The 25,867-nt window shown below is 42.4% G+C and overlaps 1 protein-coding gene across 2 annotated transcripts; it reads left to right on the top strand.

The window, feature by feature from the left end:
* The first annotated feature begins 3,513 nt into the window (after positions 1–3,513).
* Positions 3,514–25,048, top strand: CDS2 (CDP-diacylglycerol synthase 2). Of its 2 annotated transcripts, XM_060186771.1 has the most exons (13): positions 3,514–3,665; positions 5,077–5,173; positions 6,950–7,047; positions 7,793–7,932; positions 10,462–10,520; positions 11,137–11,219; positions 12,376–12,463; positions 13,209–13,277; positions 14,149–14,301; positions 16,007–16,126; positions 16,880–16,983; positions 17,510–17,647; positions 18,452–25,048. In XM_060186771.1, the coding sequence occupies exons 2-12, from the start codon at positions 5,117–5,119 to the stop codon at positions 17,643–17,645; spliced, it is 1,107 nt and encodes a 368-aa protein (XP_060042754.1). In that variant the 5' UTR covers positions 3,514–3,665; positions 5,077–5,116; the 3' UTR covers positions 17,646–17,647; positions 18,452–25,048. The 2 variants fall into 2 exon arrangements, with proteins under 2 accessions (XP_060042754.1, XP_060042747.1); XM_060186764.1 differs by having other exon boundaries at positions 17,510–25,048.
* Positions 25,049–25,867: the final 819 nt, after the last annotated feature.

Raw genomic sequence — 25,867 nt, 5'->3', positions numbered from 1 at the left:
GCTCAGTTTGTGAGTTCTGGTGCCTCTCTAGAGCATTCGAAGGTCTCTGTGGAGCCCCGGGGGCACATGTTGAAAACCCCTTGATGTAGGGGTCAGATGTTGATAATCATAGCGTCTCTCTCTCTCTCTCTTTCTGGAACCAGGAATCGCCCTTTGATAACATTTTCATGCAGATAGAGAAGAGGTAAGATACACACTACAGCACCAGGGCTTCCCTCTTGCCATTGTGTACCAGACCCAGTGAACTTGCTCTCCAGTCCTCACTGTTATCTCTTATATCTGTAGCTGCCTATTGGGTGTGGGTGTGCATATTAACATAAGAGTGGAAAGTTGTTCTTAATGCCTTCATCTTTTTTCCTAGCTGGAGGAGAAAATCTGGAGGCTTTACTGTATTTCAGAGCCTCTCAAGGTCACAGTGGCATAGGCATTGCCCTGGGAGATGTTTGGTTATCTCTTCAAGGAACTCCTATAGTTTTCTGGGCCTCTTTCATAAGATGAGGACATTGAAGTAGAGGCACTTTGGAGACTTACCAAGACCACTTGCCTAAGCTGTGGCCCTTTCCCTCAGCTCCTACGAACAAGGCTACTTCTTTAGGCCCTTTGTCAAATCTAGTGTCTCACTTGTATTGCAGCCCTGCCTTAAGGCCTTCTCTTTTGTGGTGTTATCACAGTTACAAGTAGAGATGGTTGTCTCCTTGATAAATGGGACTAGTTATCTTTTTACCATGCCTGGTGTTAACCTCTCAATTGTTCTCTCTCTCTCTCTCTCTTTATTTATTTATTGCCTCCAGGGTTATCACTGGGGCTCAGTGCCTGCACCATGAATCCACTGCTCCTGGAGGACATTTTCCCCCCTTTTTGTTGCCCCTTGTTGTTGTAGCCTTGTGTGGTTATTATTGTTGTTGTTGATGTTGTTCTTTGTTGGATAGGACAGAGAGAAATAGAGAGTGGGGAGAGAAAGATAGACACTTGCAGACCTGCTTCACCGCCTGTGAAGAGACTCCCCTGCAGATGGGGAGCCAGGGGCTCGAACTGGGATCCTTGTGCTAGTCCTTGTGCTTTGCACTGCGTGCGCTTAACCTGCTACACTACCGCCCAACCCCTGTTCTCTCTCTTTTTAAATATTTTATTTTAGCGAAAGAGAGAAAGATACAAAGAGGCCAGAGCACTGTTTAGCTCTGGTTTATGGTGGTACAGGGGATTGAACCTGGGACCTTGAAGACTCAGGTGTGAAAGTAATTTGCATAACCATTGTGCTGGGTCCCCTGCCCCTCAGTTGTTCTTTCCATCCTCCCATCCATAAATAACTGTTTTGCTCTGTGCTAGGTTTGGGATGTTATGAGAACAAGCTGTCATGAATCCCAACCTTAGCAAAGGAACAGCTACAGAAACCTTTTATGTTCCCACTGTAACTAGGGCCAAGAGGGAATAGGTGAGGTGGGTTAGATGAAGACTGATAGAACATGTAAATCACATAAAGTACTTAAGTCTGGAACATTTAAAATACTCCTCCAAATCAGCAGGAAGGAAGATAGACAACCCAGGTTGAAAACTGGACAGTGACTTGATAGGTGCTTCTCAAAAGATGTCCAAATGAGCAATAATAGGAAATGGTGCTCAATTATATAACTCTTAGAAATGAGGTCCCAAGTTCGGTTCCTGTACCTGAGTGATGCTTGGTTCTTTCTCTCCTATCTCATTACTAAATAAATGAAATAAAAAAAAACAAAGAAGGAGAGTGAGAGAAAGAGAAACCAGAACACTGCTCCATTCTATCTTATGGTGGTGCTGGGAATTGAACCTGGGACTTTAGAGCCTCAGGCATAAAAATCTTTTATTTATTTATGTATTTATTTATTTATCCCCTTTTGTTGCCCTTGTTTTTTATTGTAGTTATTATTGTTGTTAAAAATCTTTTTTGCATAACTATTATGCTGTCTCCCCAGCCCCCTATTTTGAATTTACTATTGAAGAATACAGTGGATTCTAAAGTGCTTAAATTAAAGGAAATCTAATGGGGGTAAGCATATAGAAGTCAAAGGTCCTGGGCTCCTAGGAGCTGTGAGACCAGCCATAGAACTTCTCAGAGCTCCTGTTTCTTCATTTACAAATAGGACTCTTCCTGCATTAATTTCCTTCTTTCCTCCCTCCCTCCCTCCCTTCCTTCCTTCCTTCCTTCCTTCCTTCCTTCCTTCCTTCCTTCCTTCCAGAAGTAGTCTGAGATTCATAAGTATGGAGGAGCCTTTTTAAAATTGTGAAGGTCTGTACAGATACTAAGTAGTAGCACTGTTACTCTAATTCTTTTTAAAAAATATTTATTTATTCCCTTTTGTTGCCCTTGTTTTCTTCTTCTTGTTGTTGATGTCGTCCTTGTTGGACAGGACAGAGAGAAATGGAGAGAGGAGGGGAAGACAGAGAGGGGGAGAGAAAGACAGACACCTGCAGACCTGCTTCACCACCTGTGAAGCGACTCCCCTGCAGGTGGGGAGCTGGGGGCTCAAACGGGGATCCTTATGCCAGTCATTGCACTTTGCGCCACCTACGCTTAACCTGCTATGCTACCGCCCGACTCCCTGTTACTCTAATTCTTAGTGATCTGATTTCTACCTCTTCCCCCAACAACTCTTGTAAATTTTCTTAAGAACTAGAAGACCTGAGTAGTATGAAGTCCCTTGTGTCAGAGGTGCCTGCTCCTGAGTACTTTGGGTAGAGAGCATGCTGCTGACATAGCTCTGGTCCTCTCTTGTAGAGTAGGAGCTTTGTACCCAGCTGTCCCCCCTGAGAGAGAGAGAGCCTGACCAGAGTCATTCACTGCACAGGTGACTCTGAGAGTCCATAGCACACAGCAGGGCCAGGACTTCTCCCTGTGTGATGGAGGTGAGGTTAGTTGGGTTTTTCAGAAGTGAATGGTGAGTCCTACTGAGCTTCTCTATCCAAACTACTACAATTTAACTGGTAGACTTTTATCAAGGGCAGGGTCATAACCAGACCTTAATGACATTCAGTTATAGCCCCTGTTGTATTCTTTGGATACGAAGCAGTTCTTTTTTTAAAATTTTTTATTATCTTTATTTATTTATTGTATAGAGACAGCCAGAAGTAGAGAGGAAGGGGGTGAGAGAGAGAGAGAGAGAGAGAGAGGAAGAGAGATAGATAGACACCTGCAGCCCTGCTTTACCGCTTGTGAAACTTTCTCCTTGTAAGTGGGGACTGAGGGCTTGAATCCGGGTCCTTGCGCATTGTAATATGTGAGCTCAACCAGGTGTGCCACCTCCTGGCCCCCAGCTCAAACTTTCTTTTCTGGACTGTTCTTCTCCAGGAGGCAAGGTAGAACAGTACTGGGATCTGTCTGCCATGAAACATGTCAGAAGAGTGTCAGGTCTGTTGTGAGTCCCATCTGTCCCATCCCCTGACTGCCAAGTCCTCAGGTGCTGTTCCATCTTTCCCACAGATCTCCTGACAGGATTGTATTCACAGTATCCTGCTTGGCATTTCTGACTTTTTCCTCTCCTGTTTCCCACTCCCTCTGCATAGGAATCAGAAGTAAAGACAGATGGGGAGACGGCATCTGACAGTGAGAGTCGAGCGGAATCTGCTCCCTTGCCAACTTCTGTGGATGATACCCCAGAGGTCCTCAACAGGGCCCTGTCCAGCTTGTCATCAAGGTAAGCTGGCTTTGGTTAGGTACTTATTAGGGTTCTTGTACTACGTTCTTAGTGCCGTAGAAGACCCAGAGCCCTCTGAGTCCACAGTCTAATGCTGGGAGCCATTTCTTGTATAGTGCTGCACCAAAACATTGACTTAAGTTCTTTCATTTGCATTTTTGCTTCAAGTAAAGTAACGTGGTACTCCCTCCCCTGAAGAAACACCCTAACCCTACCACCCCCCATAAATAAATAACTCCCAGTAAACAAAGTACGTGAGTCAAGCCCGTCCACTTGCATTAGTCACTGTCTCCCACTGATGTCATCTAGTGTTTGACAGCAGCTGCAACACAGCCAGGAAAGACGCAGGGGCAGTTCAAGTGGGCGGAAAGCTTGGGTAAAGGGGTGAGCCGTGATGCAACTCATGGAGATAAACGGTGCAGTGTGCTGCGTCCCCGAGGAACCTAAGCTCCAATCCAGCCTTGAGTTTTCCCTTGGTCACACACATCCTTGTGAACATTCTTAAATTCTCGTAGAAAAAATTGAGGAATTTTACAACTCGGGTGAGTCTAGGATTGAAATTTTAATTCCTTGTCCAGGTGGTAGCACAGTGTATAAGGCATTGGACTCTCAAGCATGAGGTCCTGAGTTCAACCCCTGGTAGCACATGTACTGGAATGATATGTGGTTCTTTCTCTCTCCTATCCTTTCTCCAAATAAATAAATAAATAAATAAAACCTTTATTAAAAAAATTTGATTCCTTGAGACTCTAGTTTTTCCAATCCCAGCTGTATAGTATAGATTAAGACACAAACTATACTCCCCCAAACATGATGTTAAAGTATTCCTGCACACATATTCCTTTCAAGGAATGTTTTGTGCAGTGGCTAAGGGCCAGACTCCCAGGCTTCACTACTTTGAATGGCTGGGAGCTGTCCATCCATTTTCTTATCTATGAAAGACAGTAGTTTTAAGGATTGAATGATTATTATATGTAATAAAGCCTGTTAAAGTGCCTGGTATGTATTTGTGATAGTTAATGTTTTTATCACTATAATGATTCAGGGGCAGAACTGTGTAGGATCCCGCAGGAAAAATGTTCATAGCTTTTTGTTTACATAAAGACAACCATAGAACCCACCACAGTAGATATGGAAGAATAGCAGAAAAGGGCATTATGTCCTTCTCCTCTTCCTCCTCCTTTGCTTTGTTAAGACATTATTTAGGAATATTTTTCTCTGGAGAAAGGACATTGTCATTATAGCACCTGCTGAGCTTGGTTGTGGGTTAGGTGAATACCTCTCTCTACCAGTGTGAAGATGCTCCTGGAAAGCACTGACCTGAGGGCCTTCTCTTCTCAGCCCCCTTGTGTTTGTGCTTCTGTTCTTTCTGGACTCCTAACATGCCTTCTCCTTTTCCCTCCTAACTTAGATGGAAGAACTGGTGGGTGAGAGGTATCCTGACTTTGGCCATGATTGCATTTTTCTTCATCATCATTTACCTGGGACCAATGGTTTTAATGATCATTGTAAGTGTCATTTCATTGCTGTTTTAGTTTTTCCTTCAGTTTTTTTTTCTTTCCTTGTTCCTTTTCTGCAGAACTGATAATCTAAGTGACAGGTTGGTTTTAGCAGTCACTTGGCATTCAGGCTTTTAACAATACCTCTGCCTTAAGATATCTGTGACTTCTTGCCTGTCAGCAGTCAAAAGAAGATACCTAGACAGATATATACACTTGCAGCCACCCCAGAACACCACTGATCTCTAGTTTATGATGGAGCCAGGGGATGAACCAGGGACCTATGGGGCCTCAGGTATGCAAAACTCTGTGCTCTGGTACATTGATCTACCTCTCCAGTCCTTTATTTTGACATTTTATTATTTCACATTTATTTGATATATTATTTGACATTTTGACATTTTGTTCTGTTGAGGTCAGAGTTGGGAAATTTGATTTTATTATTTCAGTTGTTTGATTAAGTTGTGACCCCAGCCATGACTGCCTATTTTGTGACTCTTGGTTTTGTCTTGGTTTCCTGGATCCATAATGCTTATCTCTCAGCCCAGGCCTGTCCACAGCATTGGGGCATGACTCACAGCTGACTACTGAGCTTGGCAGTTGGGGCTTTTCAAGTATTTCTGTTCAAAGTCAAATAGGAAAGGGATTGATTAAGCTTGAGAGGTTCTAGAATAAAAAGCTATTAGAGGGCAGGAGGAGAGTCAGCATAATGGTTTTGTAAACAGACTCTAATGCCTGAGGCTCAAAGGTCCCAGGTTCACTCCTCTGCACCACCATAAACCAGAGCTGAGCAGTGCTCTGGTAAAAACTTAAACTAAACAAAACAAACTAATTGAAACTTTAGGAGCATGTATTTATTGTGAGCATTTCAATCTATTCTGATAGAAAAGATTGCATTGTTATGTAGGATAGGATAGTGTCAGAATAAAAAAAATAGATTCACTGTTGGTCTGACATTTTTGTTAAATATAATTTATCTCTGTCTTCTTTTGATACAGAACTGGGGTTTGAACCCAGGCCCTCACTCTGTCTCTCCTTTCTTTCTCCCTCCCTCCCTCCCTCCCTTCCGTCCGTCCATCCATCCATCCATCCATCTTCTGTCTTTCTCTTTTCTACCACAGTACTGCTACTGCTCCTGTCTGGCTTTTGGTGGTGCTGGGGATTAAACCTGGGATATCTGGTGCTTCAGTCATGAAAGTCTCTGTGTAGGGGTTGGGTGGTAGCACAATGCGTTAAGTGCACATGGTGAGAAGCACAAGTACTGGCATAAGGATCCTGGTTTGAGCCCGTGGCTCCCCACCTGCAGGGGAGTTGCTTCACAGGCGGTGAAGCAGGTCTGCAGGTGTCTCTCTTTCCCCCTCTCTGTCTTCCCCATGTCTTTCCATTTCTCTCTGTCCTATCCAACAATGATGACATTAACAACAACAGTAATAACTACAACAACAATAAAAAAACAAGGGCAACAAAAGGGAAAATAAAAAAAGTTAAAAAAAAAGTCTTTGTGCATAGCCTTTATGCTATCTCCCCAGCCTCCTATTTTTAATGTATTTTGAAGAAGAGGGAGTGACACCAAAGCATCATTCTAGCATCTATGGAGTTTCACCCATTTTTATCTTTGTAATGCTGGGGATAGGATTTAGGACTTATGAATAGAAGGCATACACTTTGCTGAGCTTCCCAGGTCATTAACTATAATACTTATCCTGAAGTCTCATCTGTTGGTTTTTGTTTCTAAAGAGCAGAACGTAAAAGTTAGCCTTTTTTTTTCTCTTTTGTGCCTTGCAGGTCATGTGTGTCCAGATTAAGTGTTTCCATGAGATTATCACTATTGGCTATAATGTCTACCATTCCTATGACCTGCCCTGGTTCAGAACTCTCAGCTGGTAAGACCCATAGCCCTCAGGGTACCTACCCTTAGCAGGTTTGGATGACAGATGTTTTGTGGCTGGAATTTGTGGCAGTGGTAGGTGGGAGGAGAGTGATGCTTTAGATTTATATAGCATTCTTCTCCTTCTCCTCCTCCTCCTCCTCCTCTTCCTCCTCCTCCTCCTCCTCCTCCTTCTCCTCCTTCTCCTCCTCCTCCTTCTTCTTTTTTTATTCATGAGAATGATAGGAGGAGAGGGAGAGACTCTGGTACATGTGCTGCTAGGGATTGAACTTGGGACCTCATGGTTGAGGATCCAATCCTTTATCCATTTTGCCACCTCCCAGACCACTACGTAGCATTCTTGAGGTCCTAGTATTTCAGTATTTTGTGGGGTTGTGTGGATTACCTTTCAGAAAGTAGTTACCAAGGATTTGAAAGTCTTCCTCAGAAGAAAACATACTGGTTATGTCTTTGACCATGTTGACATCAGTATTTAGATTACTTGGACTCTGTAAAAGGAGCAAAGGCCATGTTTCAAGTTTGTGATAAATGGAAAGTGAATGAAAACAGCCACAGATTTCTAGATAAGCTTCTCACCTGCATTGTCACTAATGAACAGGGGTTCATAGTTTACTTGTCTTCTTTGAGTTGTCGTTGGAGTCTGGAGGGCTTGGGGACTGCCCTTATGGTCTTTCTCACGGCCTCCCTGTAAAGGAGGGACCACATGTGTCTCCATGGTAGTGACCTGTCTTCATTTACAGGTACTTTCTACTGTGCGTAAATTATTTCTTCTATGGTGAAACGGTGACCGATTACTTCTTCACCCTGGTTCAGAGAGAGGAGCCTTTGCGGATTCTCAGTAAATACCACCGATTCATTTCATTTACTCTCTACCTGACAGGTATATGGTTCACTATGAATTTCTTTTGTCTGTCTTGTTTTTGTAGGTCTGCTGAGGAAGAGTTGGGGAGTATATTGGTTAATAGAAAGTTGTGATGTTAACTCTGGAAGAACTGAGGACTCTGCCTTCCATGGACTACCTTGAGAGAGACATTGTAGTGGGTGTTTAGCTAACTTGAGTGCCACAGGACTCCGTGACTTCGAAGGTTCTAGTCTCCCTGCATCTCAGTTTTTTAAAAATCTTAATCAGTTCTTATATAGTGTAAACATTAGAGCCACTTTGAGGATTAAATCAGATAAGTTAAGATTTCAAGTTTGACAAACTGTAAAATGCTATGTTAATTCAGACTGAAGACTAAACACTAATAAAAGTGAGTTTTAGAGTTGCCTCAGACTGGCTGAAAAGTTTTTTCTGATCTAAATTTTAGTCTGACCTTTTTACCTTATAATTTTATTTTTTATGTGATGCTATGGAGTTTCACCCATTTTTATCTTTGTAATGCTGGGGATAGGATTTAGGACTTATGAATAGAAGGCATACACTTTGCTATGTATGATACCACTGAATGGTCTCCTCAGCCCAGTTTTCATTTGCATTTTTAGAGAAGGAGAGAGACAGAGAAGGGAAGGAAAGGTAGAGACATCAAAGAATTGCTCCACCATCCATGGAGTTCCTTGTTGCTGTCTGTGGTGCTCCCATGTGGTACTAGAGATCCAGCCAAGGACCTCATATGTGGTAAAGCATGTGTTTCACTCATGGAGTCATTGTAATACTCTGAAAAACTCTGAAACTGGGTGGTAACATATAAAGCCCACTACACACCCATCCAGAAAGATTTGTGTACACATATGTTCTTGGCAGCACAATTTGTAATAGCCTAAACCTGGAAGCAACCCAGGTGTCCAACAGCAGATAAGTGGCTGAGCAAGTTGTGGTATATATATATTACTCAGCTATAAAAAATGGTGCCTTCACCGTTTTCAGCTGATCTTGGATGGACCTTGAAAAATTCATGTTAAGTGAAATAAGTCAGAAACAGAAGGATGAATATGGGATGATCTCACTCTCAGGCAGAAGTTGAAAACAAGATCAGAAGAGAAAACACAAGCAGAACCTGAACTGGAATTGGTGTATTGCACCAAAGTAAAAGACTCTGGGGTGGGTGGGTGGGGAGAATACAGATCCAATAAGGATGACAGAGGACCTAGTGGGGGGTTGTATTGTTATATGGAAAACTGGGAAATGTTTTGCATGTACAAACTATTGTATTTACTGTTAAATGTAAAACATTAATTCCCCAATAAAGAAATTAAAAATATATATGTGTGTGCGTGTATACACATGCTCACACACATACACACACAAACACACACACATATATACATACATATATATTTAAAGCCCACTGCCTCAGGGCCTACTGTCATTGAGGATATTCAAAAAGCATATTTCAGACCCTGAAAGTAGCCCTCACAGAGGGAGGTCAGGAGTCTGGAACCAGCAGCATGTTCATTTCTGGGCAAAATTACTTTTGAGGGGGTCCAGCACAATGAGAGTAAGAATCCCTTTATGTCCTGGAGAAGGTGTATAGGAGGTAGGGGTAGGAGGCAGGGCCTTTTGTTTGTTGTTGAATTTTTTCAAAGAGAGGAGAGAGAGAGGCAGAGAGAGACAGTGAAAGAGCACCATAGTTTCCTTCAGTGCAGTGGGAACCGGGCTTGAACCTTTGTCATATATACATGGCAGAACAGCACACTACCCAAGTAAGCTATTTCACCAGACCAGGTTTCAAATTTTTGTGTGACCTTGACCCTGTAGCAGGATTTCCCCCTTCACCAGGCTTATTTTCTACAAAGAATTGGCTAAGTTTTTCTTGAAGATGCAGATGATATTTTTAAATTTTATTTACTTATTTTAATCTTTATTTATTTTGAATAGAGGCAGAAGTTGTGAGGGAAGGGGGAAATAGAGCAGGAGAGAGACAGAGAGATACCTGTAGATCTACTTCACCACTCGTGAAGCTTTCCCCTGCAGGTGGGGGATATTTTATTTATTTAAAAATATTTTATCTATTTATTGAGAAAGGAGAGAAAAGTGAGACTTTGGGGCCTACAGGGTCTTTCTTGAGACTCAGGTCTATATTGTAGCACAGAAGTGGTTATAGACAGTATATAGAAAGTGGGCACGGCTGTGTTTCAATAACATTTTGTTATAAGAGAAAGTAGTTGGCATGCCTGCTATTTGCTGACTCCTGCTGTGGGATCATAACACTTCACTTTGGTGAACAGAGCCCTAAATTAATTGTAATTTTCACTAAAGCATTTACTTCCTTTGATTGTCTTGAAGGAGTCTTTTTTTTTTTTTTTTTTGTGATTACTCTGAAGAACTGGGCATTGGAATCGCACACTGGTTAACTGCTGCCAGGTACTTAGTCAGATAACCACTTAACACAGCTAAAGCAAAAGACTTGGACAAAGATAAATGTAAAGTGTGATTCACTGTGCTCTTTCCTCTCCTCTCTCTTCCAACTAGGATTCTGCATGTTTGTGCTAAGTTTGGTCAAGAAGCATTATCGGCTGCAGTTCTACATGGTAAGGGAAATGTCTGTGTGTCAGAACTCTTGGCTTACGTGAAATTCTGTGGAGGCTCAGTGGTTTTATCTTTTTTTTTTTTTTTTTCCTGTGAGAAAACTAGAATGAAGTCTTTTTCTGTGTGCATCTAGAACTCAGAGCATGAAGGAAAAGGGCCTATTTGGCAGGCTTATGTCTGCCTACACCAAATCACTACAATTTAATTTACACCTTGCACAGTTTCTATACTAGAAACTGAAGGTGGCCTCCAGGTAGTATTCAAGTGAAATTTCAGGCCCACTGTATCTTTCAGGTTGAAAATATCTCCCTCTCTGAGTGCCTTGAGGATTCAATAAATAAGAAAATGAGAAGTGCTCAGATTTCTCAGAGTATAGGACTGATTCTTTCTGTGGACTATGTGGCTGTTACATTTGATGGGAATTGAAGGCGGAGTTCAAAGTTACTCCCAGAGGCCTGTTTTTGGTAACTTTTTACTTCTAGTAAGACAGGTGCAGAAATAAATATCTTTTCTGTTTTCTTTTTTGTTTGTTTTTGCATATTTCTATTTGGAATTGACTGTTATTGAAGTTCATTTAAGGTAAATGGTTAGACATAGCTTCTTTTTCTTCTCTTTCAGTTTGGCTGGACCCATGTAACATTATTAATTGTTGTAACCCAATCACATCTTGTTATCCACAACCTCTTTGAAGGAATGATCTGGTGAGTCATGTCAGTCAGGGTTTCCCTTTTGATTCTGTTGGTCTTTCTCATGTTCAGATGGGTTGAAGCCTGCCTTCTAGGCCATGCCAGCAGTTCCCAACTTGAGCTATGTCAGAATACCCTGCAGGATTGGTCACAACAGATTGCTAGGCTCCACCCCATGCTTTCTGCAGCAGTAGATCTGGGGTGTAATATGAGAATGTGAATTTCTAGTAAATTCCTTTTTTATTTTCTTTTAAGATTTAAAAATATTTCAATTATTTATTTTTATTGTCTTTATTTATTTATTGGATGGAGACCGCCAGAAATCGAGAGGGAAGGGGGAGATAGAGAAGGAGAGAAACAGAAAGACACCTGCAGACCTGCTTCACTTCTTGTGAAGTTTTTACTTTGCAGGTTGGGCCTGGGGGCTTGAACCCAGATCCTAACACACTTGTAACATGTATGCTCAACAAGGTGTGCCACCACTCAGCCCCTATTTTAAGACTTTTTAAAACTATTTAAGTTGATAGGACAGAGAGAAATTGAGAGGGAAGGGGGATAGAAAGGGAGCTAGTTAGCTAGCTAGCTAGATAACTTGTAGTACTGCTTTACCACTTGTGAAGCTTTCCCTCTGCAGGTGGAGACTGGGGCTTGAATCCAGTCCTTGCTCATAGTAACATGCACTTAACTAGGTGCGCCATACTGCCTGGCCCCCTCTAGTACATTCCTAATATTGCTGCCACTGCTGCTCCTGCTGGGCAAGACTCACACTTAGAACTAGTTAGATAGCTCTCTAGGAGCGTACCGATTTTTCCATATGTGAAGCCTGGGTTTGAGCCCCTGGCACACAGTGTGGAGGAAGCTTTGGTTGCTATAATGTCTTCCAGTCTCTCCCTACATAGGAGAAAGAAAAAAAAGAGACAGCTTGAAGTGACAGCTTTTTTTTTTTTTTTTAATATTTATTAATGAGAGGGATAGGAGGAGAGAACCAGATTATCACTCTGGTACATGTGCTGCCGGGTATTGAACTCAAGACCTCATGCTTGAGAGTCCAATCTCTCGTTAAGGGGTAACATGTACTTATGGTTAGTTTATTACTGGAATTTTCAGTGGCATTGCTTTGTAGACTTCGAAGTATTATCTTGGTAGGGCTGATCCTTTGTTTATTTCCTAGGTTCATTGTCCCTATTTCTTGTGTGATCTGTAATGACATAATGGCCTATATGTTTGGCTTCTTCTTTGGTCGGACCCCACTCATCAAGGTAAGTGGATTGCCTCTCATAGGAAATATTACTATGAGGTATAAAGGTGGTGCTTTCCATATAGGGTCAACTTGAGAAAAGAAAGGACATCTATTGGGTGGGTAATGAAAAAAACAAAAAAGGTAGTTAGTTAATTTTTTTAAAGATAGAGACAGAGTAAAAGAGTCCACAACACTGAAGCTTCCTTCAGTGCAGTGGGGGCTGGGCTCAAACCTGGGTCTAACACATGGTAAAGTAGTGCACTATCCAAAACTATTTTGCCAGCCCTAAAAACTATAATTAATTTTAAGAGAAAAGTTAAAGGAAAACAGTGATAACTATTCACATAAGCTAGTAAAGAAAATATTTTGTAGACTGAAATTCAAAGTCTCCAAAGTGTGTCTGTATAGTCTACAAAATACAGACTAGTAAAATATTTTATAGGTTATAGAGACACACTTTGGAGACTTTGATTTACATTTGAGTGTTATCATTCAGACTACTGTTTTATAATAATATATTTCTGTGATCAATAGAAAAAGGAAATTGAGAGATAATAAGACAGGGAACAAAGAAACCAAGTACAGGAGAATTTTAAAAGGCGAGGTAGTTAACAAAATGAAGTTAAAGTTTTTTGTTTTGTTTTGTTTTTATTTGCTTTTTAGTAATAGAACGTTTTTTCTTTTTCTTTTAACAAGTAATCATTATTCCCAAGATGAGTATTTACCAACACATCTTTTGTTAAGACCTTGCTTTTTGTCCACAGCTGTCCCCGAAGAAGACATGGGAAGGTTTCATTGGGGGCTTCTTTGCTACTGTGGTATTTGGACTTCTGGTAGGTGGTGGGTCCTGACTGGGGGCAGGAGTTGACAAATGTCTTACTCTTACTTTCAAGGCCTGTCTAGAACAGACCAGGGGTTCTGTCTTGCTGAATGGTGACCGTGCCCTGTTGGAGGACACACAGGCAGTACCAGCTATCTTTTTTCAGACAGTTTTCAAGCAAGGTCTTGCAGTTGAGCAATAGGGATCATGTGCCCCTTTTACTCCTCTCATGTCACGATATGGCGACACTCAGGAGGTGCCGTTCTTGTCCAGGAATTTGATATTTCTAGGTGAGATGATTGATACTTGGGAGTCAGGGCTCAGGTGAGATATTCTCGCACCCAGATTTTTTTCTGTAAGTGCCTATGGATGATCTCCCTTTCAAGAACCCCACTCTGCTCCTGACTATAGCCCAGTCTCTTCCCTTTTCAGTGCCGTCTAACTGACTTCCTACAGAATTGTTCTCCAGCCATCTTCCTCTTGGCTGCCTCTCACTCACTATATTACTCTGCCACTACCTGTCTGTAGTCAGCAGTCAGCTAAGAGATCTCAAGATAAATGTATCATAGCCTCTCTAAGAGGGGAGAAATTTCTTACTGTCCTTGGGTCAAATCCCTTCAGCTCTTTGATGGGCTTATTCAGGACCCAGGTGATCTAGTATTTCAGAAACTATGTATGATAGTCCATTGGGTCACGAACTGCCCCCAACACTTCCCTCCCCCAGCTGAGGTAACATGTTTAAACTTAAGAAACAAATGTCTGACTTCAGTGTATAGCTTACAGTTTGCAGAGTGCTAGGTACTGTGAGAAACATGACCAAACAGCTTTCTGCTGCCCAGACTGGATGACTGGAATCTGTCTCCTTTGCCTGTCTTTATCCTCAGCTGTCCTATGTGATGTCTGGGTACAGATGCTTTGTCTGCCCTGTGGAGTACAACAATGACACCAACAGCTTCACTGTGGACTGTGAACCCTCAGACCTGTTTCGCCTGCATGAGTACAACATTCCTGGGGTGATCCAGTCAGCCATTGGCTGGGTATGTGTCATTCACATGGGGTAAACTATCCAAGTTGGATAGTGACTACAGAAAGAGAGCTACTTCTCTGCTAATGCCTTTCCTCAAAAGAGACACAGAAGGGGAAAAAAAATGAAACAAGCACCAGCTTTTTCCCTTTCTAAAATTGTCTCAACTTTGAAGGAGAATTTCTCAGGGTGAGGGGAAGAAACCTTTCCTTCCACTAGAAATCATTTAGATTAGTGACTCTCAAAGAGTGCTTTATAAATTCCTGAGGGAGTCTGAAATCCTTTTGGGGGGTGGTGGTAGTTCAGTGGCTGCTTAGCACAATGACATTATTTGCTAGATTATCTTGATGGTACAACACTAGTTAAACCTGCTGGTGTCTCAGTATAAGTGAAGGCAGCGACACTAAGCAGGTCCAATTTATTGGATTCCTTATACCATACATTTGCTGTAAAAATAAGCCAGTTTCTCTTTAACAGTGGCTTTGATGAAATAGCAAGTTTTATTTTATTAAATTGACCTTTGAACACACACTTCTAATAGTCTCTGCACCAAGATGGGATTTCTGTACAACACTTCTGCTAAATATGGAAGTATGACACCTCCCTGAAGGAAATGTTTGTGTGCATTTGAGTTATGAATTGAAGTAGTTGATTTTTGTAAGAACATATTTTTTTTGTTTGAAAAACAGAAACACACTATAGCTTTTCAGAGCTGAAATGCCACACAGATGTTTTTCTTGAGTATGTAGTTAATGCATCCGTCACAAGGAGAAAGTTAAGAGTAATTGTTTCCAGTGACAAAAGTTGGCTTTCATGTAAGTAAAAATTAGAATCTTGGAAAATGTGTTTCTGCTACTGTAAGGGTCAGAGCTTTCTAGTACATAATTTCCAGTACCAGACTTTCGATAAAATGGGAGGATTTTAACATACAAAGTTTTGGTATTTGTATAGTGAAATGTATCTAGCTTTAGAATATTTGTATACTTCATCAAGCTAATGATTTCTAAATGGCCAGTGCATAGTGTTAGTCATTCATAACAAAGATTTATTCAAAATACAAAATAGGTCAGTAGATTTTTTTTTTTTTTTGGTCAGTAGATTTTTTAAATGCTTTTTTAAATATTTATTTATTCATTCCCTTTTGTTGCCCTTTTTTTTTATTGTTGTAGTTATTGATGTCATCATTGTTGGATAGGACAGAGAGAAATGGAGAGAGGAAGGGAAGACAGAGAGGGGGAGATAAAGAGAGACACCTGCAGACCTGCTTCACCACTTGTGAAGCAACCCCCCTGCAAGTGAGGAGCCGGGGGCTTGAATCAGGATCCTTAACGTGGGTCCTTGTGCTTTGTGCCATGTGCGCTTAACCCACTGCTCTACCGCCCAGCCCACTATATAATTCTTTTATCAGTGACTTAATAGTGACTGATAAGATTGTGCTATAAGAGAGGTACAATTCCATACAATTCCCTTCACCAGAGTTCCATATCCCCTCTAATAGAAGCTTCCTTATTCTTTATCCCTCTGGGAGTATGGACCAAAGATCTTTATGGTGTGCAGAAGGTTGGAGGTCTGGCTTCTGTAATTGCTTCTCTGCTGGACATGGACATTGACAGGGTGATCCATACCTGCAGCCTGTGTCTAAAATACACAGTTTCTTATGTTAACAAGTAAAAGACTGGATTTATAAATTTACAACTATTCCTTCATTTTCTTTACAGAAAACAGTCCGGATGTACCCTTTCCAGATTCATAGCATCGCTCTCTCTACCTTTGCCTCACTCATCGGTCCCTTTGGAGGGTTCTTTGCAAGTGGATTCAAACGAGCTTTTAAGATCAAAGTAGGAAAAGCCTCTTCTGTTCCTTTCATTGTCACCCATCTAATTCTCTTTTTGCTTCTCCTTTCCTGTCCAGTCTGTCACCTACTGCTCCTTTCCAAATACCAGGCTATAAAATAAACCCTAACCATTAATTTGTGATCCTTTTCAATATGCATATAGCTATCAGGTTAAATAAGGAGACATTGCTTCTGTAGCTAGGTGGTGGCTTAGTGAATAAGGTGCTGGAGTCTCAAGCATGAGACTCTCAAGTTCAATCCCTAGCATCACATGTGTTGCTCTGTTTCTCTCTGTGTTCATAAGAAAATTTGATAGTTTACCTTTTAGTTTATTTAATATTACATTTAAAATATTTTTATGAATTTATTGGATAGAAACACAGAAATTTAGAGGGGAGGAAGGCGATAGGGAGAGGGAGAGCTGTAGCACTGTTTCATTGCTTGTGAAGTTTTCCCCCTGCAGGTGGGAATCAAGAGGGTTGAAACTGTATTTGTGCAGTGTAATGTGCACTTAACCGAGTGTGCCATCACCTGGCCCCTTAATGTTATCTTTCAGAAGGAAATGCCATATAATTTACTATCACTGTATCCTATACTAGCCTCAGCATATTTTCAGCATTTGGATCAGTGCTTGCTTCTTACATTCTCTGTCCTCAGCTACTCAAGAGAGTTATCTGGATATTAAGGTGGGGTCAGCAGCTAGGGGTTGATCATGAGGTGAGTTCAAGTTTAGCAGTCTTTTCCCTGTCTTCAACAGGACTTTGCTAACACCATTCCTGGCCATGGAGGCATAATGGATCGTTTTGACTGCCAGTATCTGATGGCCACCTTTGTCAATGTCTACATTGCCAGTTTTATCAGGTATGGTGCCTTTCCATCTGAGCCAAGTGGGTAAATTTTTCTTTTAAATAATTATTTATTTCCATTTGTTGCCCTTGTTGTAGTTATTATTATTGTTGTTGTTGTTGGATAGGACAGAGAGAAATGGAGAGAGGAGGGGGGAAGAGAAAGATAGACACCTGCTGACCTGCTTCACCGCTTGTGAAATGACACCCCCCCCCCTGCAGGTGGGGAGCCGGGGCTCGAACTGGGATCCATATGCCGGTCCTTTTGCTTTGCACCACCTGTGCTTAACCTGCCACGATACCGCCCGATTCCCCAAGTGGGTAAATTTTAAGTGTGGTGAAATTCTAGAATTGTTATCTGTATCTCAGTTTTAGTGAAAAGCATCCCAAACATGAATGCAGTTTTCAGTGGCTACTATGGGTTAACTGAGGTAATCCCTGCCTCTGTTGGCACAGAATCCAGAAGTGGGTGCAGTCACTATGATAGGCCCTGGGAGTTGCTGGGTTCTGACTCAGTGCTTTTTCTTCACAATGTCTTCCAGGGGTCCTAACCCAAGCAAGCTGATTCAGCAGTTCCTGACCCTCAGGCCAGATCAGCAGCTTCATATTTTCAACACACTCAAGTCTCACCTGGCTGACAAGGGGATGCTGACCACCATCACCGAGGATAATGAATAGGGGTCTGTCTCCCAGGGCTGGGAGAACAGGAATAGAACTGAGGAGGAGCAGGGCTCCATGGCAAACCCACTGTGTGACTTAGGCAATGACAAGGCTTCAACTCACTGTCTTTTTTTTTTTTGGTAGTGTATTTTTTATCTGTAGGTTTAAAAATATCTATATACAGGCTATGTGCTTATGATTTGGGTTGTGAGTGAACTATAGCTTTGAGTTGGAAAGAAGTCACAGGGTAAAAACCTTTTGGTTTTTTTAAACAAAAAGTTTTTTTAACCACCTGGATGTTAATATTGTTGCTCAACTTGGGAGCAACTGTTGGGGACTTTCTGGTTCCCAATAAGTGACCTGTTCTGGGTTTGGTCAGAGAGTGCATGCTCATCTGTGTTCAACCAGTTCAGGGCCCCCTCCCTGTCTTGGGGGCTGCTCCCCAGCAGGGAAGAGATGCCAGGCTTGGATGCCTTTGCTTCTGGAGAGTTTTCTGCTGTGTTCCTCTATAATCCCTGCCTTGGGGCTGCAAGACCTTCTGTAGGCTGGAGGGACAAAGGCATATTAATCAGATACGCATTTTATCCAGAGGAAATCTTGCGGAACATGAGCACTTGCTTTGTGATGTGGGTCCACCTTTATCATAGACTGAAAGGAGGTTTCAGTTTTTATTTTCTCCAGAAAGCATGAATAATTATTTATAGTAGCCTGGGAAAAATGCACTGTAATATTTCAAGTGTATGCAATAGAATGTACTGTAACCGAGCCCCTCCCCACAGGTTTTAGGCTCAAGTAGCTCCTATAGGGTAACTGTGTCTTTTCAGGGATGATGCCATTCATGTTTGTGCTGTAGATTTCTTGCTGCTGAATCCTTTCTGGGAGCTTTTCTATTAGGCAGGGAGCAGCATCCTTTGCCTGACCCACCACCCATGTAGCTGCTGTGTTGTATGTGTCCTACTCTTAAGGCAAGTGGATATCTATGTGTCTGTTTGAAAAGTCACTTATTTCTTAATAGTGATCTCAGTTGTACCATGACTTCTTCACTGAAACCGTAAGATCCTGCTTAAAACTTTGGAAAACCTAACCTGACTAGAGGTTTGACTGTTCCGAGGATTAAATGCACACTTTTTAATGCGATCAGTTTAAATGTAGTTTGTATTTACTGCGGGACTTTTTTTTTTTTTAACTGTGATATTTCTCCCCTCCTTGTTTTAGGAGTGAGGTTGACTTTGAGAAGACAGGTTCTTTGTCAGGACAATAAACAAAGGAGGAGTACAGGAGAACTTAGAGCCCAAACGTTTTCAATGATTCCGTGCTGTAGCTGTTCTCATTGCCAAATGAGGGTGTCACGGCTTGCTTAAGCACAGTGGTCTGGTGCTGGCTTGTTTTGTTTTTCATTCAGCCTTGCTGCATCCCTGAAGACTCACCGTGTGCCCAGATCACTACCACTTTCAGCACAGGGCAGACTCTTCTAGAAGATTCAGCTTGCAGTCACTGTGTGACACCCCCACCCACACACATATGCATGCAACACTGATGTGACTTCCTTTTTCTGAATGTTCACTTCTGTTACAGCACATGACTTTTCTTTTTCAGTTTGAGACCTCCTCCTAAAAAGCAACAGCATTTTCATACAGGGTCTCAGTCCTGGTTTTGAGACCCTGGACAAGACCCATCCTTCCCGGGGCCCTCGTTTCTGACAAGTTTTCTGATTTCAGTATTCCATGATTCTGGCTTAGCAAATTCATGATACTTGAACTTGCTGGAGGCATTGACTAGTGTCCTGGACACCCTAAAAGCAAATGCTTGCAGACCTTTTTAAAAAATATTTGTGCATAAGGTGAGCAACAAACTAAACAGTGGAAGTGAGTAGTAATGAGTCAACTTTTCTGACTGATGAATGAACTTGATCCCTTAAACCTGCTATAAGGACACCTCACTGTATTGTGTTACTTCATTGTGGGCATAGAGTGCCATCTTAGGGAGCAGGGAGTCTCATCTGGGGCTCAGTCACCGAAAGCTACTCTTGAATAGGGCTGCCTTTGGGATCAAGAAGCTTGACACATTCCTTTGTGGAAGTGGTTGCTGATTAGGGGTGGAGGGGCCTTGAGGTTCTGCAGACTGAAGATGAATGTTGTGCAGAGGGCCAGCTTGGATTTTATTCACTCCTGGTTTCTCCCACATGCTTCTTGGTGTGATAGGAGGACTTTCATTGTCTTGTAGCCAGGAGACCAATGCCACCATGTGTCTGTGTAGCACAAGGTTTCTTCTCTCCCATTTACTGAAAATATTTCACCACACAGACAAGATTCAAAAAACTATGTTAGCACACACCTATGCATACCTCAGTGAATTTATTTAGATCCTTTATGTGTAAGAGAAATAAAATGTGACTAAAACCATGTGTCCTCCTTTGTAATGAATTCAGTGGGTCACTTCCATGTATGGTTTAATGTTTTCCATTTGTCTTTAGTGTTCATAAATATTGCATAGCTTAGGTTTTTGTTTTGTTCGGTTCGTTTTTTCCCTAAATATCTAGAAAGATAAATGGAACATGTGTATTTTTGTTTTGTTTTGCAATGTAAATCCTTAGGGCTTGAGTGGAGAGAGCTTCTCCGGGGTCATGTTGCATTGTCAAGTCTGTGTCCCTCTTGGACTCACCCACCACAACAAGGACTAGGATGTTCCTCAGCATTCTTTCCCTCAAGTGTAAGAGATCTGACTTCTGCCCCAGATTGGCCTTAAAATGCTCCCAGTTGGCTCAGAATTAGTGACAAGGGCCTGATGAAAAAATGTAGCAGAAACTGGGGAATGATCTGCAGAGGGTCAGCCATCAAAGCACCAGCCTGGATGTCCTCTCTGTTGAGTTCTGACTGCTCTGAGGACACTGAATTTGTTTGTACATGACACCCCTTTCCTCTCAGCATCCAAAAAGTACCCCTGTATGTTTTCCTTCTTAAAGCAAAACTCTCCTGGGTAGTCTGAACCTTATTTCTGATTATTATTATTTTGCCTGTTTTATATTGAGTCTTTTCATTGCTATATGTAAAATTGTATTTATTCTTAGCATTGTATAGTCCTATAATGTATGTTTAAAGCTAAGTCACTTTTAGAAATGGTGAAATGTAACTTTAAACGTTAACACTTAACAAATTTTGAAAACATTTTTTGGTAGCTATCCCCCCCCCACACACACACACACTGGGCTTTTTCTGCTGTAATGACTTATATAAGAAGATTCCCAAATTATAGATATGTATATTTTTTGTGATACCAAGGAATAAATGCAGGGTCTTGCACACATGTGTTAGCACTACCAAGCAGTCTCCCAGAGTTGGTGATTTTTACTCCTTATTTGGGGTGGGGGTGGGGTGGCAGGGAGAAGAACGAGAGAGAAGAATGAGAAGAGAATCATCACAGCACACCTGTTATCTGTGGGGCTCCCATGTGCTATCAGGACCCAGACCCAGAGGCTTATATTTGGTAAGGTGTGCTCTCTACCAAGCGAACTATTTCTTGGTCCCTCCAGAGCTGTATGTTAAAGAAGACTGAACAGACTCTGTGGTTAGAGTTTAAGCTAGTTGCCCAGTTGGCTGGAGCCTAATTGAAACTAGAGTTCATTTTATGCTGTCAGTGAGACCCTAGCAGGTTGAAAGTATCCTTTTTTTAAATTTTTTTTTTTTTTAGTATTTATTTTATTTATTTATTCCCTTTTGTTGTCCTTGTTTTATTGTTGTTGTTGTTGGATAGGACAGAGAAATGGAGAGAGGAGGGGAAGACAGAGAGAAGGAGAGAAAGATAGACACCTGCAGACCTGCTTCACCACCTGTGAAGCGACTCCCCTGCAGGTGGGGAGCCGGGGTTCGAACCGGGATCCTTATGCCGGTCCTTGTGCTTTGCGCCACCTGCACTTAACCCACTGCGCTACAGCCCGACTCCCGAAAGTATCCTAAGTGCTGACGGCCTGGTTGGGGATGGAGGGTTGGTCGTGTGTGTGGGTGGCTCAGGCAGAATGTCACTCTTGGGAGAAATGCATGTAGATGTTTGGCACAGTGTTTGGAACATAGTAAGTGTTCAGTAGTTTATTTTAAATCTTAATTTATGTTAATGAGAGATCGCAGAGCACTGCTCAGCTCTGGCTTATGGTGGTAGGGTTGAATCTAGGACCTATGGTGCCTCAAGCTTGAAAGTCTTTTTTGCATAACCATTATGCTATTTCCCCAGCCCTTGTTTGTTTTTATTATTATTATTTTAAATAATTTATTTATTCATGAGACAGGCAGAGAGAAAGAACCAGACATCACTCTGGTACATGTGCTGCCAGGGATTGAACTCAGGACCTCATGGTTGAGAATCCAATGTTTTATCCACTGCGCCACCTCCCGGACCACATTTGTTTTTATTTTTTAAACTCAGCTGGTAACTTGAAGCCAAGCCCATGGAAACCCACTGGGGTTTCAGCCATTACACTGTTAGCTCCTCTGCACGCAGCTGGAGTAGTTACAGTCTCGAAAGTGACCACCCTGTGGTGACTGAAACAGTCCAACTTTAACATTCACCTACACATCTGGGCACTTCCCACTGCATTTAGAAAGCTGTAGCCACTCAGGGATAGATGACTTGAGGATATTCAAATGTTCTCTGGTTTTAGTGTGAATGGAATGGTTCACCTGAGGCCTTTTCCACTTCCTCCTTCCCAGTGATCCCTTTCTTGCACAGAGAAGGTCTGTGACTCACTCTGGACCCCGCAGCCCCCTCTGGCTAAAGGTAGCACTTCTTTGTATGAGTTACCTCAGGGGTCAAGAGTGGGGGAAGGAGAGACCTTTGTAGCTGATTATATTGTTAGCCTAAAAGTTCTGCATTCCCTTTAAAACAGTTTCATGCTTTCATAAAAGAATTATTTGGGTTTGAAGCAGGTGACCATTTGAGGGTAGGTGATGGATACTTCTGTTGAATTCTAGATTAGTAAGGAATCACATTCATGGACAGTGAACACTGAATTGAGTGAAAAATGTTTCCTTGGTTTTCTGGATGGAGCAAGTGTGTAAAGTTGAGGATTCTTCATTTTGAAGGAACAATGTTGACAAAGATTAATGGAATAATAATAAGGAAAGGAATAATAACATAGACTACTGGTTTGACTGAATTATTTCCTGGGTTTTAGTGAGGAATTAAGACCCATTACTAGTCTTTAAAAAATGGTTTCTCTCTTTCAGTTAATTAGAGAAGTAAGGGTCATGACAGAAGAACCTGGTTGTAGATGTTTAATAAGCAGTTTCTGGAATGGTCTGGTTCTGAGCTGGGCTGAGAGACCCTCTTTTCTAGACTTGTCTGACAAGCCTGGCATTTCCTTCCTCATTGTTTTACATCTAGTGGAACCAACAACTTTTGGTATTCAGAGGAGAAGATCTAACTGGAGGTGAGCACCTTCTGGGCACTGGTCTCCCAGGCATTGGGCAGCTGGCTCTTGGCAGCCTCTGGAGAGCCTTGCCTTTATGTTGTGCTTGATGATTCTATCCCAAAGGGCATTCTGTTTGCGGGTATTCACATCTCTGTCACCTACTTCTCAGCTCTGTTAGATTCATGTACTGGTTTTGTGCAAAGGAAAAGCAGACTAGAAAGGGAGTTAAGAATATTCTCTAAGGCACCCATCACAGGGAGATGAGAAAATGTTTCCATATGTCAACAACTGCACTGCAAACTATTAAGCCCTCAATAAAGTGATTAAAAACAGTATTTTCTTTTTTAAAAAAATATTTCCTTTTGTTGCCTTTTTATTGTAGTTATTATTGTTGTTATTGATGTTGTCGTTGTTAGGACAGAGAGAAATGGAGAGAGGAGGGGAAGACGGGGGAGAGATAGACACCTGCAGACCTGCTTCACTACCTGTGAAGCGACTCCCCTGCAGGTGGGGACCTGGGGGCTCGAACCAGAATCCTACCACCAGTTCTTGTGCTTTGTGCCATGTGCGCTTAACCTGCTGTGCTACCGCCCGACTCCCCAAAAGTATTTTCTAGTGAGCAACGTGTATATGTGTATAAGAGTGACCTTTGAATGCCATCTCATTAGAATCCTACCTATAGGCATCATGTGGCTACCTTGCATCACACTGGCTGAGTAGGCTTCTGGGGATTGGTTACATGGTGGAACAGCTGAACAGACAACACCAGGGCCAATTAAATTAAAGAATGTGGCGCCAAGATAAAAAGGCAGGGACAGGGTGCGACTATTGCCTGGCTAGAGGACAGGGAACAAGCATCAGGAGGAACACAGGCAGGGAGGGGGCCATTAATCCTGAAGCTGAGGGCAGACTCAGACTGACTCTGCATCTTATGTGGGTCTGAGGACCAGGAATCAGAAGCTTTTGGATTCTCTTCTGATACTGATATTAAGCTTTATTTATTTATTTATTTATTTTTTTCCCTCCAGGGTTATTGCTGGGCTCGGTGCCTGCACCATGAATCCACCACTCCTGGAGGCCATTTTTCCCCCTTTTTGTTGCTCTAGTTGTTGCAGCCTCGTTATGGTTATTATTGCCATTGTTGACGTTGCTTTGTTGTTGGATAGGACAGAGAGAAATGGAGAGAGGAGGGGAAGACAGAGAGAGAGGGGAGAGAAAGATAGACACCTGCAGACCTGCTTCACCACCCGTGAAGCGACTCCCCTGCAGGTGGGGAGCCGGGGGCTCGAACCGGGATCCTTACGCCGGTCCCTGCGCTTTGCGCCACGTGCGCTTAACCCACTGCGCCACCGCCCGACTCCCAAGCTTTATTTTTTTATTGACACTTTCCAAAGCAGAGAGAAAGCTCAGAGTGGTAGAGACAGGCACCACTGTTGAGAAATCTTGGGGATTCTAATATTCTTGGGTGAGTTGACACAAGTGGATAGCTGCTTCAGTTCTGCCCATTCTGAGGATCTATTCAATGAGAATTTCCCCCCTAACAGTGATGACCTCCTGCCTACTTTGAGGAGTGCCAGGTAGTCAGATGTAGGCTATCACTGCCAGTATCTATGTCACAGGAAGGCTGGTGCCTTCCCTTCCCCTCACCCCCTTTGGGTGGACCAGACACCCTGGGACTCAGCTGTCTCTCACTAACAGGCTGGTATTGATGTTCAGTTTCTTCCCTCAGATACTGGGAGGCCTTGGAATAGCTCCTGAGTGTTTGGAGCCCAAGTGTAGTCCTTAAAGCCTCCCCAAATAGGCATGTCTGTGCTGCTGCTATGCCCTGTATATGACTACTGAATCCCTGTTTTTTTTTGCCACAGCTGACCTTTCTCTGTGACATCCTGATCAATGTTGAATAATAAATGCAGATTATTCAATGCAGTGTCAGAACATGATATACTGTACATTGGAAAGTATTAACTTATTTATATACCTGGATGTTCCTATTGCATAAATAAACATCAGTTAAATTCTAGCTGCTGTGTGGTTTCTGGTAGGGGTGTGTGTTTTGACAGCTGTAGGTGCAGAAGGTAAGTTCTGACTTGGCATGAGATGTAGAGACTGGTTGTGTGGAACCGGGGACAATTCCTGGGGTGCTGCACACCACAGCATGCTTCTGCAGACAGGCCTGGGCTTAGCCATTGGGTCCTGCATCCCTGACTTACTTTCCTGGGGTGCTGCTTTTTGATGTCTCTTCTTGACCTGGTTCTTAGATGGTGATCTCTGGGTTCTCTTCCCCCTCCATTTGCATTTTTTCTCTTGGGTATTCACACCCACTGCTGGCACTTCAGTCTCTCAGTTCCTGTCCACAACTCCCAAATCCATGTCATTAGCACATGGGCATACAAGACCTTTTCATATGGACTTTGAATGGTCAGACACAAACCTCGTTTTTCTATACCTCTACCCACCCCCACTCACTTTTTTTTTGCCTTCAAGGTTATTGCTGGGGCTCAGTGCTTGCATTACAAATCCACTGCTCCTGATGGCCATTTTTTCCATTTTATTGAATAGGATAGAAAAATAGAGGAGGAGGAGATAGAAAAACTGTAGACCTGCTTCACTGCTTGTGAAGCATCCCCTCTGCAGGTGGGGACATGGGGCTCAAAGCTGGATCCTTGCATGGTTCCCTGTGCTTAGTACCGGGTGCACCACCCCTGGCCCCCTATAGCTTCTCTGATCTGGTGTTACTATTTTTTTTTAAAGATCTTATTTATTTATTCATGAGAAAGATAGGAGGAGAGGAAGAAAGAACCAGACGACTCTGGTACATGTGCTGCCGGGGATCGAACTC

Source organism: Erinaceus europaeus, chromosome 1 (assembly GCF_950295315.1).
Source record: "Erinaceus europaeus chromosome 1, mEriEur2.1, whole genome shotgun sequence".
Lineage (NCBI taxonomy): Eukaryota > Metazoa > Chordata > Mammalia > Eulipotyphla > Erinaceidae > Erinaceus > Erinaceus europaeus.
This window is presented reverse-complemented; position numbering and strand designations above follow the sequence as displayed.

Bases quoted from the DNA above. Each gene is read 5' to 3' on its own strand.
- CDS2 (XM_060186771.1), top strand. From the start codon at position 5,117: ATGATTGCATTTTTCTTCATCATCATTTACCTGGGACCAATGGTTTTA. The intron at 5,174-6,949 runs GTAAGTGTCATT...TGTGCCTTGCAG, and splicing joins CAATGGTTTTAATGATCATT to GTCATGTGTGTCCAGATTAA. The intron at 16,984-17,509 runs GTATGGTGCCTT...AATGTCTTCCAG, and splicing joins TACATTGCCAGTTTTATCAG to GGGTCCTAACCCAAGCAAGC.